At 43.8% G+C, this 12,767-nt stretch overlaps 1 protein-coding gene across 2 annotated transcripts in view; it reads left to right on the plus strand.

The window, feature by feature from the left end:
* Positions 1-12,767, plus strand: part of ADAM9 (ADAM metallopeptidase domain 9) — a 59,933-nt gene that overhangs the window by 34,170 nt on the left and 12,996 nt on the right. For both annotated transcript variants that reach the window (XM_030538264.1, XM_030538263.1), the window contains 9 exons: positions 457-626; positions 1,925-2,006; positions 5,627-5,760; positions 8,721-8,892; positions 9,025-9,117; positions 9,358-9,553; positions 10,071-10,176; positions 10,963-11,146; positions 12,020-12,100. In XM_030538264.1, coding sequence (XP_030394124.1) covers positions 457-626; positions 1,925-2,006; positions 5,627-5,760; positions 8,721-8,892; positions 9,025-9,117; positions 9,358-9,553; positions 10,071-10,176; positions 10,963-11,146; positions 12,020-12,100 — 1,218 coding nt within the window. The remainder of the gene's footprint in view (positions 1-456; positions 627-1,924; positions 2,007-5,626; positions 5,761-8,720; positions 8,893-9,024; positions 9,118-9,357; positions 9,554-10,070; positions 10,177-10,962; positions 11,147-12,019; positions 12,101-12,767) is intronic.

A 12,767-nucleotide genomic window follows, 5' to 3' on the forward strand; every position in this document is an offset into this window, starting at 1 on the left:
TATTCTTGAGTTCAACCATAACTATTGGTTTTGAAGCAGGAATTAATTCAGGGAAATGTGGTGATCTGTATTATCCAGATGAGGTCAGATTATGATCACAGTTGCCTTTTCTGGCCTTATGAACTATGAATCTGTTGTGCTGTTTTAATTTGACTTTTGGTTTGCTGGGGACACTATTGGTTTGTGTTCAAGAGCCTTTCTATTTGTCTATCTTCAGTTTTTCTATAGCACCGTATCACTGTGGTATATAGGCACTAGTCCTTTAGCCCACTAAAATTTAATAGCAGGGCATATACGATTTGGAAAACTGACATCCTTATTACATAGGAAAACTGAAAAATTAGATTTTGACAGTGTGATTTATATATAATACTAAAAACGATTTATCCTTATGGCATGCTCATATCTGGCCATCCTCAACTTCACTCTGCATTCCCCTTTTCTTTGCCTTTTCAGATCTACATTATGCTAAATATTCGCATCGTGCTGGTTGGCTTGGAGATCTGGAAGAATGAAAACTTGATTAGCACAGACGGAAGTGCCGGCGATGTGCTGGGGAACTTTGTACAGTGGCGAGAGAAGAATCTTGTCATGCGTCGACGACATGACAGTGCCCAGTTTGTTCTGTAAGTGCTTTGAATCTTTTTCCTTATCCAGAAATAATTGTAGGAAAGGGCTTTGCTAGGAGACCTTGCTTACTTGTATTAACTAGTAACTTCAAACATAAAGGTTACATTCCATGAAGATTCCATGGTAACGGCTTTACTATGAGCAGTCGGAAACAATCTGCTGCACATGCTGTTTACTGAAGCAGTGTGAACATTCAGCAACAACTTGTTTCATCTTTCAGAAGCTTCCTCTGCCACCCACTAGAAGACAAACATCTGTTTCCTGACAAATGGGGATATCACTAAAATTAGAACAATTTTGGGGTTGTTCTGAATGTGATGCTGCTTAATTTCTCTATTCCAAAGCTCACAGCTGTGGGTTACTTCACAGAGAAGCCTTTGTCACATCATGATTTGGATAGACTTGTAGATCTAGGCTTTTTCCCTTGAAGACCATAACTATCACAGCTGTGGATTATTGAATGTTGTGGTTTAATGGAGCACAAGCTGTTTCTGTAATCAATATCCAGAAGCTGAGCCTTTCTGTGTAGAATTAGCTTGTGTTTCTCCAGGTCACTAGCACATTTGCATTGTTGCACTATTAGCACCACATTCTTAAGCTGGAGTTCGTTTAATATTTGGAAGCAGCATGTGGGACATGCTTGTTACTAAAGTACTCTGTAGCATACTGTACTGAGATCACATGATGGGGGCTTGGTAACCTACAATGTTTCAGAAGGCAGCTTGGCAGGTAGCCCTTCCAGCAAATTTATTTCACACACAAAAAGCTTGATATTATTGATAAAGTTTGGTATTAAGTCTTCACTGTACTCTTGCCTGTTATGCAAGGTAAAACACTGTACATGCTGTAGTATTACACTCAGACTTTCTATAAGAACACTGGAGAAACAAAATTTAAAGACTCAAAGGGGAAGCTGAGGAAAGGAAAGTTAATGGAGAATAACAAAGCAGCCACTACAATACAAACTTAAAGAAAAAAATAGGGTTGGTATATTACTTACATTTTTATTTTGGAGTGGAGTGGGCATTGACTCGCTCTAAATTATATGGGCCCAGTTTTAAAAAAACAAACCATTGTCTAAATAAAATCATGGTATTGATATGAGCCATACTTTCTTAGCACTGTACCTCCTGTTAGATAATTGAAAAGCAGAAGCAGTATTACTACTGCTTTTATGTGGCACAGAGAGATGCACTGAACTCTTGCACAGCTGGTCATTGTAATATAGGCTGTCATGCCTCCAGCACAGTGATATTGATTCTTCCTTAATTTTTTTCTTTCTAATGTGCTCTAGGAAGAAGGGGTTTGGTGGAACTGCAGGAATGGCCTATGTTGGAACAGTGTGCTCCAAAAGCCATGCAGGAGGGATTAATGTGGTAGGATATCTTTAATACCCCTTTAAATAAAACTTTAATGTGTACTCTGTATCTTTAATATAAAAGGGAGACAGTATTAAGGATCTGTCAACCTCTAGAAGCAAGAGAATTCTTGATAGCTGCTGCTTTCTGCCTCCTTTGACTCTCCTATTTGTGTATATACTGTAACTCAAAGTCCCAGATTAGGTCATGTTCTAATACCCTAGGAGCTGTCAATGCCATTCCTCTGCAGCCAGCATTGAGTATCAAAGGCCTGGCTCCTTTCTGAGAGGTGCTGAGCCCCCGTATCTCTGGTTGAAATCAGTGGGAGCTATGGGTTGTTGTGATAATTGGATCTACACATTTACCCTAATTGGGAACTGAACTGTAAAAAATGAAAGTTCAGAAAATGTCACAATAACTTGTACTAACAAATGCTGATGGGGAAAAGGTGCAAAAAAGAGAGAGACTGGATCAGTCCAAACTAAAAGGTCTTTTGGTATAATTCAAGGTATAAGATCATGTCTGGTAAACAAGAACAGTATGGGACCGGAAATCAACTCACCAAAATTGGTGTTGGAAACTAGACTGAATTGGCGGGGGCCTTAAAAAAAAAAAAAAAAAAGAGAGAGATCGGCTGCTAGGGAAAGCTGGCTAGCTCTGGGCTGGCTGACTGAAAGGCGAGAGAAGAGGAAGGAGCAAGCTTTGCCATCATGGCTGCCAACTCCACTGTATCCTAGAGCCCCAGACCTTGTTTTTCCCAATCTTGAAAGATGTCCTGACCAGCCTGGGCCAGAAAGAAGTAGCCAGATGACTTGGCCACATCCATCAGCTCTGGCTGAATCCCCAGCACTGCCTGGGATGTGAGAGTTTGTCATTGACCCCTCCCACCTGTGTGTTCTTTTCCTTCCCCACCTTATGCCTTGTTTTTTCTGTCTCTTTCCTCTTTTGTTTAATAAGTCTGGCTTAGCTGGCCAAGGCTATATTTTGCAATACTGCTGTAAGCCTGTAACCAGAAAGAGGCAGCTAAAAGCAATGCTGTAAACAACCCAATGCTGGTACAAGTTTGCCAGGTCTCAGAGTGGCTAATAAAACTGTGTGCTGGACCTATGTTTTTCCAGCTGTGAAGTTGCAAGTGAAAGACGACACCAAAGACAGAAACTACATTTTTCTATCTTTGCTGTTCTTTTCTCTCCCTTTGTTTTGTGTGTGTGTGTGTGTCTTGTTTTGCCTTCTAGGAAACGGGACTGGACGTTAACAACAACAGCAATAATGACCGCTCCAGCCCATCTCAATTAACTTCTCTTTTCCCCCAAAAAGGACAGTTAGTTATTACCATTTTTCATACTATCTGAAAGACTGTCAAACAAGAGTTTTTTTTCTCTTTCTACAAACTGTACCCAGCTTAAGGGAAGAAGAAAAAGGAATGATGTTAAAATGAAGGTCTTATTTAATACTTCACATTTCAAGTGCTTTAACTGTTTTTCCTTCCTTTCTGTATCTTTAATAAAAAATGAGAAGGATTTGTGCCATGGTAGTAAGCAGGCTGAGGTCTCGGTGTTCCACACTCTGAACCTTGTTTAACGCTGTTTTCATGTTGGACAATGCCTGGTTTACATTAACACTTTTCACTCTTTGAACCCATATATCCCATCTACATTAATACAGCAGAATGCTCCTGTAGAAATCTATCCCCAAGTCTGTGCATGACCTTTGGATTCATAAAGGGCACTGCCAAATCAGAGGGCAAGGATTTAGCTAGGCAACTATGCTGTTGCTTGAAACTGCAATGTAACTTCAGTATCACTGTTGTGAAAATTAGAGATTCACAGCACTATGACTGTGAGAAACTAAAGCAATATAGAGATGGGGCTTTTCAGCCACTCCACAAGCAGCGTCAGGAACAGATTTCAATAAGGAGTCAATTAACAGAAATCCTCATTTAGACAGTTTGCCAGCACCAAAATCATCATTGTGCAATCTCACTTCTTAGGAATAGTTACAGAAGACTTGCGTCAGAGATACTCAAATTGTAGCTTGCGTGGCTGTGAAAGGAGGTGTGCATTGGTCTGGGGGTGAAAAAAAAGGCAGTTGTTTAGTTCCTGGGCTAGTACTCCAGTGGCTGATGATCTCTCTAACTCTGGCTGGGGAGGTGTGATGCCACTGGTGTAAACAACAGTGCCCTATGCTCTGGAACTTTAGCTGCGCCATAGTGTAGGTGTGGTGGCAGATGGATACCACGTGTGTTTTTAGTCTAACTAGTGTCACTCTTGGATTTATAGAACAACCTCATAGCTGCAGCAACGTTCAGTTCCTCTTTTGTTTCTCATGCACTTAGTCTCTGTGATCAGGTAGCTTCTCTGCTAACGATCACAATTGACATTAAATGACACCCTTGAGGTTTTTGTTGTGTGGATACGTGCCCAGTGGAAATTGAACTGGGATCTCCCAATTTATTTCAGAAGGCAACTAAATTAGTCAGAGTTGCCTTTCAAACAGTTGACTTGGAGCAGAGATTCTCAAACATTCCCATAATATGCTCCAGATTTAATAGAGTGAAGATGACTCTGGCCATCCATGATCACATGACCTCTCTGGGACTGGTGTATATGGAAAAGTAGTAGTAAGTTATTTGACATAGTTCAGCTCCTATAATGCTGTGTGGCAGCTAGAAACAGAAGAGAGAGCACTGGGTGACAGACAAGAAAGTGCTCCACAGGCCACCAGTGATCCTGGACCAGAGCTGGAGAACCATTAAGCTAGGTCAGAGGTGGGCAAACTACAGCTCCTGGCCCACATCCGGCCCACAGGACTTTCCTGCCCGACCCCCAAGCTCCTGGCCTGGGAGGCTAGCCCCCAGTTCCTCCCCTGCTGTTCCCCCTCCCCCGCAGCTTCAGCTCACTGTGCTGCTGGTGCAATGCTCTGGGCGGCAGGGCTGCGAGCTTTTGCCAGGCCGCAGCCTGACCCGGTGCTCTGTGCTGCGCGGTGGTGTGGCTGGCTCCCGCCGGATGGCACAACTGCCTGTCTTGGTGCTCTGGACCGTTCGGCTGTAGCGCTGCCAGCCACTGGTGCTCCAGGCAGCGCGGTAAGGGGACAGGGGAGTTTAGGGTGGTGGTCAGGGGGACGGGGATGTGGATAAGGGTTGGGGTGGTCAGAGGGCAGGGAACGGGGGGTTGAATGGGGGCAGGGGTCCCGGGGGGCAGTCAGGAAGGAGAGGAAGGGTTGGATGGGGGAGTGAGGGGTGGGCAGGGAGCCCAGGGGCGTTGGATGGGGCAGGAGTCCTGGGGGGGCTGTCAGGGGCGAGAAACAGGAGGTGTTGGCTAGGAGGTGGGACCGGGCCATGCCCGGCTGTTCGGAGAGGCAATACAATTTTGGAAACTCGATGTGGCGCTCAGGCCAAAAAGTTTGCGCACCCCTGAGCTAGAGACACAAGGCTCTATAACCTATTACCAATTTACTGGTCAACTATGTACTCGTACAAGTTAGAAAACAAAAATCATCTAGGTTACCCAACTCTGAAGATCACGTTAATGCAGTGACTAAGGCTAGTACAAAGTTTCTGAAGGTGCTAGGGGAACATTGGCTTTCTTCCCAGTACAAACACTACAGTAATTCACTCTTTTTGTTTTGGTCTTGTGTAGTTTGGGCAAATAAGTGTGCAGATGTTTGCATCAATTATGGCTCATGAGCTGGGTCATAACCTGGGAATGAACCATGATGATGAAAGAGTTTGTCACTGTGGAGCAGAAAGCTGTATTATGAACTCTGGAGCATCGTAAGTAATTTTCCCTTTATGCCAGGTTGGAGGATATGTCCGCAGATGATGATCAAAGATTTATAGGACACAGTTACTATTCAAGCATTCTTATAAACAGCTAATTAATTTTCACAACAGGCTTAGGAGGAAGGCAACTATTAGGGGTTATCAACACATGAAGTTAATGCAGAATAAACTAGGCTGTCCACTTAAAGTGGACTAAGCTCACTTGCGTCTCCTGATGGCATTCTGCACCAAAACATAAAAAATTCTGCACACAGTATTTTAAAATTCTTCAAATTTTATTTGTCAAATGTGGAGGCTCCAGCATGGCATTTGGGAGCACAGGCCGCAGGTGCTGATGGGAGATCACTGTGCAGCTCCCCTCCCGGGGACATGGACTTAATGGTGAGGCTGCACCCAACCTGGACACAGCGCAAAGACCAGGTGTCATAAACATACAGCTAAGGGTAGCATAAAATCCCTCCTTTACCTGTAAAGGGTTAAGCTCAGATAACTTGGTTGGCACCTGACCAGAAGAACCAATGAGGAAAAAAAGATACTTTCAAATCTGGGGAGGGAAGAAGGCTTTGCTTTGTGCTCTGTGGGTTTTCTCTCAGAAAACAAAGAAAAAGACCAAGCGAGTAATCCAGCTCGTACTAAAATAATACATCTAATATTACAAAAATAGTAAGTAATAGTGCATTTAAAGTATCTTTTGTTTTAGCTTGTAAATTTGTCCTGTGCTAAGAGGGAGGTTTACCCCTGTTTTTGTAACTTTAAAGTTTTGCCTAGAGGGAAAATCCTCTGTGTTTTAAATCTTTTTGTTACTCTGTAAAGTTATCTTCCATCCTGATTTTACAAAGGTGGTTCTTTTATCTCTTTTTTTTTTTTTTTAGTAAACTTTTTTTAAAAACCTAATTGTTTTTCAGTGTCCTAAAGATCTGGGGGGGTTGATCTGTGCTCACTTTTTAACCAATTGGTTAGAATATTATTCACAAGCCTCCCCAGAAAAGGGGGTGTAGGAGCTTGAGGGGATATTTTGGGAAGGTAGGGCTCCAAGTGGCCTTCCCAGAATGTTTGTTTAAATCACTTAGTGGTGGCAGCGATACCAAGGGCAAAAAAGAAATTTGTGCCTTGGGGAAGTTTTAACCCTAAACTGGTAGAAATAAGCTTAGGGGTTTTTTCATGCGGGTCCCCACATCTGTACCCTAAAGTTCAAAGTGAGGAGGGAACCCTGACATGGTAGCAGCAGTAATAAGTAAGAAAATGCGTTAAAGTATCTTTTTTTCCCATTGGTTCTGTTGGTCAGGTGCCAACCAGGTTATCTGGGCTTCTTAACCCTTTACAGGTAAAGGAGGGATTTTATGCTACCCATAGCTGTATGTTTATGACACCAGGCCTGCACCAGAAACACCCCAGAGACCTGTCCCATGCCAGGTGCACTAGATGTGGGCAGGCAGGATCCAAGTGTAGAGGGGATCCAGGTGTGGCTTGAGAGGGTTTGGGGTGGGGCAGTCTGCGTGCAGGTGGCTCAGTGGGGGATCCAGGTGTGTGGGGTATCTGGATTCACAGGGGCTTGTGGGGGTGTTCTGGGTGCAGGGGCAATGGGACTGTGCAGGGGGGTTCCGGTGAAGGTGGTTGGGGCTCAATGGGGAAGTGTTGGGGGAGGGGACAACTCAGCAGTGGGGTCGGTGTGGGGAGCTCAGTGGGGGAGGTCCAGATGCTGGCAGAGTGGGGCTCAGTGGGGTTGGAATCCAGGTGCAGGTGGTTGGGGCTCAGTAGGGTGGGGATCTGGGTGCGTGTGGCTCGTTGGGATGGTCCAGGTGCAGGGGGAGTGTGGCTCAGTGGGGTTGGGATCCAGGTGCAGCTTGTTGGGGCTTGGTAGGGTGGGGATCTGGGAGTGGGTGGCTGGTTGGGATGGTCCAGGTGCAGGGGGAGTACGGCTTGTCGGGGCAGGGGAGATTCTGGGTGCGGGCTGTGTGTGTGAGACTCAGCGGGAGGGTCTGAATATTAGATGGGGGCAGATGCGGGTGCAGCTCCCTGTGTACAGTGATCCCTCCTCCTGCAGCTGAGGAGCGATGGGTGCAGGAAGCTTCCTGAAGTGGGGGAGAAATCGGGGGGTGAGTCTGACACGGCCCCGGATGGCGTGCAGGGGAAGAGGAAGCCCAATCCTCCCCAGCCCAGCTGGGACTAGCAGCTAAGCCTGGTGCAGGGTAGGAGGCACCAGCCGGGTCCTTCCCAGTCCCGTTCCCAGCCCCACAGTGATCTGCCTCTCTGCCAGCTGCCTTGGGTACCCGAAACATACTGCTGGAAGGGGTCGTATGACCGTTCTTGTGGCTTCCCTGTCAAAGTAATTTTTCTACAGGGAAGCAAAGATATCTGCCTGGGACATAAATTCTGCGCATGTGCAGTGGCGCAGAATTCCGCCAGGAGTAAAATTGCACAAAGGCACTTTTAGTGCAGAATAAGAAATGCCTACATGGGGAGCTAGTGTGGAATAGCTATTGCACTTTAAATTCACAACCTAGCTTATTTTCATTAGCTTGCTATGTGGACATCCCTATATTATCCTTGTGTTTGGGAGCTGAAAGGTTACATGACTTAACTCAGGAGTTCATGGCTCCCAGACCTTTGTTTAGGTGACACCTATTCCCTTGTATTGTATTATTTTTCTGATTGTGACTCTGTTTGTTATTCTGTCATCAGGAGGTTATATAATTGAATTCATGGTACTATATAAATATTTTATTAAGGGGTGGTCAATTTTCCTTTAAGTAGAGATTTTTGCTTTACGAATGTAGCAGAAAGATTTATATCTCATTCCACATTCAGAGGTATCTTACTATATTGTCCTCATCTGTCTCTAGCTGTTGGCTCTAATTTTTGCTAGACTGAATCTTTATTGCACAAGAATGCTGGTCAAAAAGAACTCCTAAGTAGACATAGTGTAAAGAATGGTTAATACTCTGTTGCAGAGGGTCCAGAAATTTCAGCAGCTGCAGTGCAGAAGACTTTGAGAAGTTAACTCTGAACAAAGGTGGAAGCTGCCTGCTTAACGTTCCCAACCCTGATGAAACCTATAGCATCCCATTTTGTGGCAACAAGTTGGTGGATGCTGGGGAGGAGTGTGACTGTGGTTCACCAAAGGTTAGTAACTGGGACAGTTCACCAGTGTTGCTCACATGACTCTATGTTAAATGCAGACTGCCTGCATTTCTGCAGGGGTCAGATATGATTCTTTCTAATTCACTGAATTACTCTTACTGCTTTAATTTACAGGAATGCGAAAGTGATCCTTGCTGTGAATCGGATACTTGCAAACTCCGAGCAGGAGCTGAATGTGCATATGGCGACTGCTGTAAAAAATGTCGGGTAAGAGATCCCAGGATGGTGTTGGAAGAATCTCATGTCTTAAAGCATTCTCCACTGACTCTGAGGAAAAAGGAGTGCCGGGCTTGATTAGTGGGTCCAGAAGGGAAATAGTCTCTGCTGAGCTGGGAAGGTTTTTGCATGTTTCCAGCACAAAAGGGTGACTTTTCAGAATGTATGTTGATGTATCGCTTTTTAGAACTTTGCTTGGGATTTTATTTTTCCTTTTTCTGCCCCTTTCAGTTTCTTCCAGGAGGCACTGTGTGCCGGGCAAGTACCAATGAATGTGATCTCCCAGAGTACTGCAATGGGACCTCCCAGTTCTGTCAGCAAGACGTTACTGTTCAGAATGGGTACCCGTGCCAGAATGATGAAGCCTATTGTTACAATGGGGTTTGCCAGTACTACGATGCGCAGTGTCAGGCTATCTTCGGCTCAAGTAAGGATGATGATTATAACGTTTCAGAGGCCCATGGCTAAAAGAGAGAAAACACCCAATTTGTTTAAAGAATATGGATTTTAGGTTTTTTTAGTCTATAAGAAAAGACCAGCCAGAATTGGCAAAGGATTTTCAATATTTCTGGTATTTATGACAAATTAACTTTTATTGTGCCATAAAATTCATTGTGGTGCTATGGATTGAAGTACTACTAATTTCCTTGCTATGATACACTCATATTGTCAGATTTTATTTATAAGGCTAAATCTGTTCATCAAGACTTAATGTCCAGCTAATAATATTTCTGTCTAAGTGACTGTATTTTCTCTCAGTACTGTTAGCTTGGAACCTGTTTGGACCAACAGTTTTACCCTATTTGTGTATTTTGGTCAAACTTTCCAATTATTCATGCTGCAGATGCGACATGGGTTTTGGGGCTAGAGAGAAATATGTGCACAATGTGAGATGCTTCTTTAGCTCTCTGTTAGCTGACCTAGTTCCCCCTCTGTCTTTGCAGGAGCAAAGGCTGCCCCTAACAGTTGTTTTGTTGAAGTGAATTCCAAAGGTGACAGATTTGGCAACTGTGGTTACCAGGGCCATGACTACAAAAAGTGTTCCAGCTGGTGAGTTGGGTTTAACGAAGGAGGGAATGCATAACAGGTATCATTTGGGAAGCCTCCAAAAATCCACATTCAGATGCCTTAGAATTAGCCAGCCAAATCCTGATACGTAGCACAACTTGGCAATAGAGATTTGTCATAGACACACACTGCCCCATAATCTACCTTCACTGATACTGTGTGTGTCTTTCAAAAACCAAAATAAAGTAGCTTAGAAAAGTTCTTTTTAAAGCCTTAAATTTTGAATCTGGGTTATTGGAGTTTAGGTTACAAATACATAAATGTACAAAAAAATTCAAATTACTTTATAACTCTGTTATAATATTAGTCTTTGAAAATTTGTGCCCATTTAGATAAACAATTTTTGCTGCAATGTTTAATAAATTAATTTGTAAAAAGAGGCATCTTGGAAATAACGAACCTGTGTTGTATTGTTCTTTTGCTACACTAAGCACTATGAATAATGGTGTCATGTAGACATGCTCTTTTGCGGACTTTTTTTTTTTCTCATTAGCTACATAGCGGTGCTGCAGGGGTGTATTTGCTTTTGTTTGAGGATCACAAACTTTTGCCAACAGCAGGCATAAATCCATGTCCTTCTGGTTTTAGACTGATATACAGCTCGCTCTTGTTCTGCTCTTCACTTCAGCGTAATGTTAGTATTTGGGAGTGTATCTCATGTGATCTTTAATAATTGTCCATTAGGAAAGGAAGGCCAGAAAGATCCTTTCCTCTATATGAATTAAACACCAGAACCATAACAGTTCTTAAATTATACTGTTGTTGTAGGAATGCCATTTGTGGAAAGCTGCAGTGTGAGAATGTGAAAACCATGCCTGTTTTTGGGATTGAACCTGCAATTATTAAAACCCCCATCAGAAACTCTACATGTTGGGGTGTGGATTTCCAGCTAGGATCAGATGTTCCAGATCCTGGAATGGTGAATGAAGGCACAAAATGTAATACTGGAAAAGTAAGCAATAACAAATTAATAACTTAAAAATATTCCTAGGATAAAACCTAAATGAGTTGTTAGATGAATGTAAATCATCTGCAGCTCCTTGTTTACATGCATACACATGCATATTAATTCACCTTCACGTTAGTGCATGCAACTAATGCCAAACTTAACAACTCATTACTTCCTCATTTCCTCCTTCCCCAACACTAATTGAGTAACACTCTCCTTGGAAATCGACTCTGTGAATAAATTCCTTTAAAGGGAAGTTCTTTTTAGAAGAAACAAAAGCAAGTGTTAAGTTCGGTTAAGACCCAGGATCTCTGGAAATCGGTGATCAAGAAGAACTAGCTATACAAAAACTGCTTTTCAGGCAATGGGTGGAAATTCAGGTCGGCGTCCATACATTGTAATTATCAAGCTGGCTGAAAAGGAGACCCAACTATTTCTTCTATAGTTCAGCATAGGGGCTGCACCGAACTCTTTCCCGGCAGTGGTATGGTACCTTGCTATCTGTACATTTGTACCATAGATGATTCTGATACTACTGGCCTGTATTAAGACTTTGTGGGAAGCATTTTAGGTGAAAATACAGATCATTTGCAACAAACCTTATGAATTCCTTATTATAGCAAACAAGTTTATATCAGACTTAAAGCTTCCAGGGTGAGAGAAGAGTGTGCATTCTCAGAGTGGTGTGAGCTTGCTGTGCAGCACTAATTGAAGGTAGCGTGGAAGTAGTACAGGCAGCAAACTCATACACTGAGCAAGAGTCCAGGGTAAAACAGGGGTTGGAGAATGGGAGGGGAGGAAGGGTGGAGGTGGTAATATTAGTCCAAAACCATCATATTTGTATTGGGAGTCATCTTGTTTCTTTTTCTTCCCTAGATCTGTAGGCACTTCCAGTGTGTAAGTGTCTCTGTTCTGAACTATGACTGCGATGTAGAGAAAAAATGCCATGGACATGGGGTAAGTCAGGCATAAAGGTGCCTTTCTATTCTGATCCAGCCTGGTCTGAATGTTCCCTGAAAGTCCTGCAGTATTTCTTGGGTATTTCTCATATTGGGCAATATCATTTTCTCGGGAAGCTCTTCAGTAAGAAAGCTCAGATTCATTGATTTTTAAGGCGTGAACAGACCGCTATATCATCTAGTCTGACTTCATTTTATGGAATTTCACTCACCTCTTTATTGAGCCCAATAACTTGTGTTTAATAATTAGCTGTTTTAGTGCTACAAACCTTTCATTGATCACTACCTAAAGAATGTAACTAACACAGGGGTGGGCAAACTACAGCCCGGGGGCCTTGTCCGTCCCTCCAGATGTTTTAATCCGGCCCTCAAGCTCCCACCAGGGAGCAGGGTCTCGGGCTTGCCCTGCTCTGGCACTCCAGCCGGTGAGTAGAGTAAGGGGCTTGCCCCACTCTGCTGGCTCCCAGACGCAGTGGCATGTCCCCCCTCTGACTCCTCTGCGTAGGGAAAGCCAGGGGGCTCTATACGCTGGCCCCGCCCCAAGCACCATCCCTGCAACTTCCATTGGCTGGGAACCACGGCCAGTGGGAGCTGCAGGGGTGGCACCTGCAGACAGGGCAGTGTGCAGAGCTTCCTGGCTGCACCTCCACATAGGAGCCAGAGGG

Source organism: Gopherus evgoodei, chromosome 19 (genome assembly GCF_007399415.2).
Source record: "Gopherus evgoodei ecotype Sinaloan lineage chromosome 19, rGopEvg1_v1.p, whole genome shotgun sequence".
In the NCBI taxonomy this organism is placed as follows: Eukaryota; Metazoa; Chordata; order Testudines; family Testudinidae; genus Gopherus; species Gopherus evgoodei.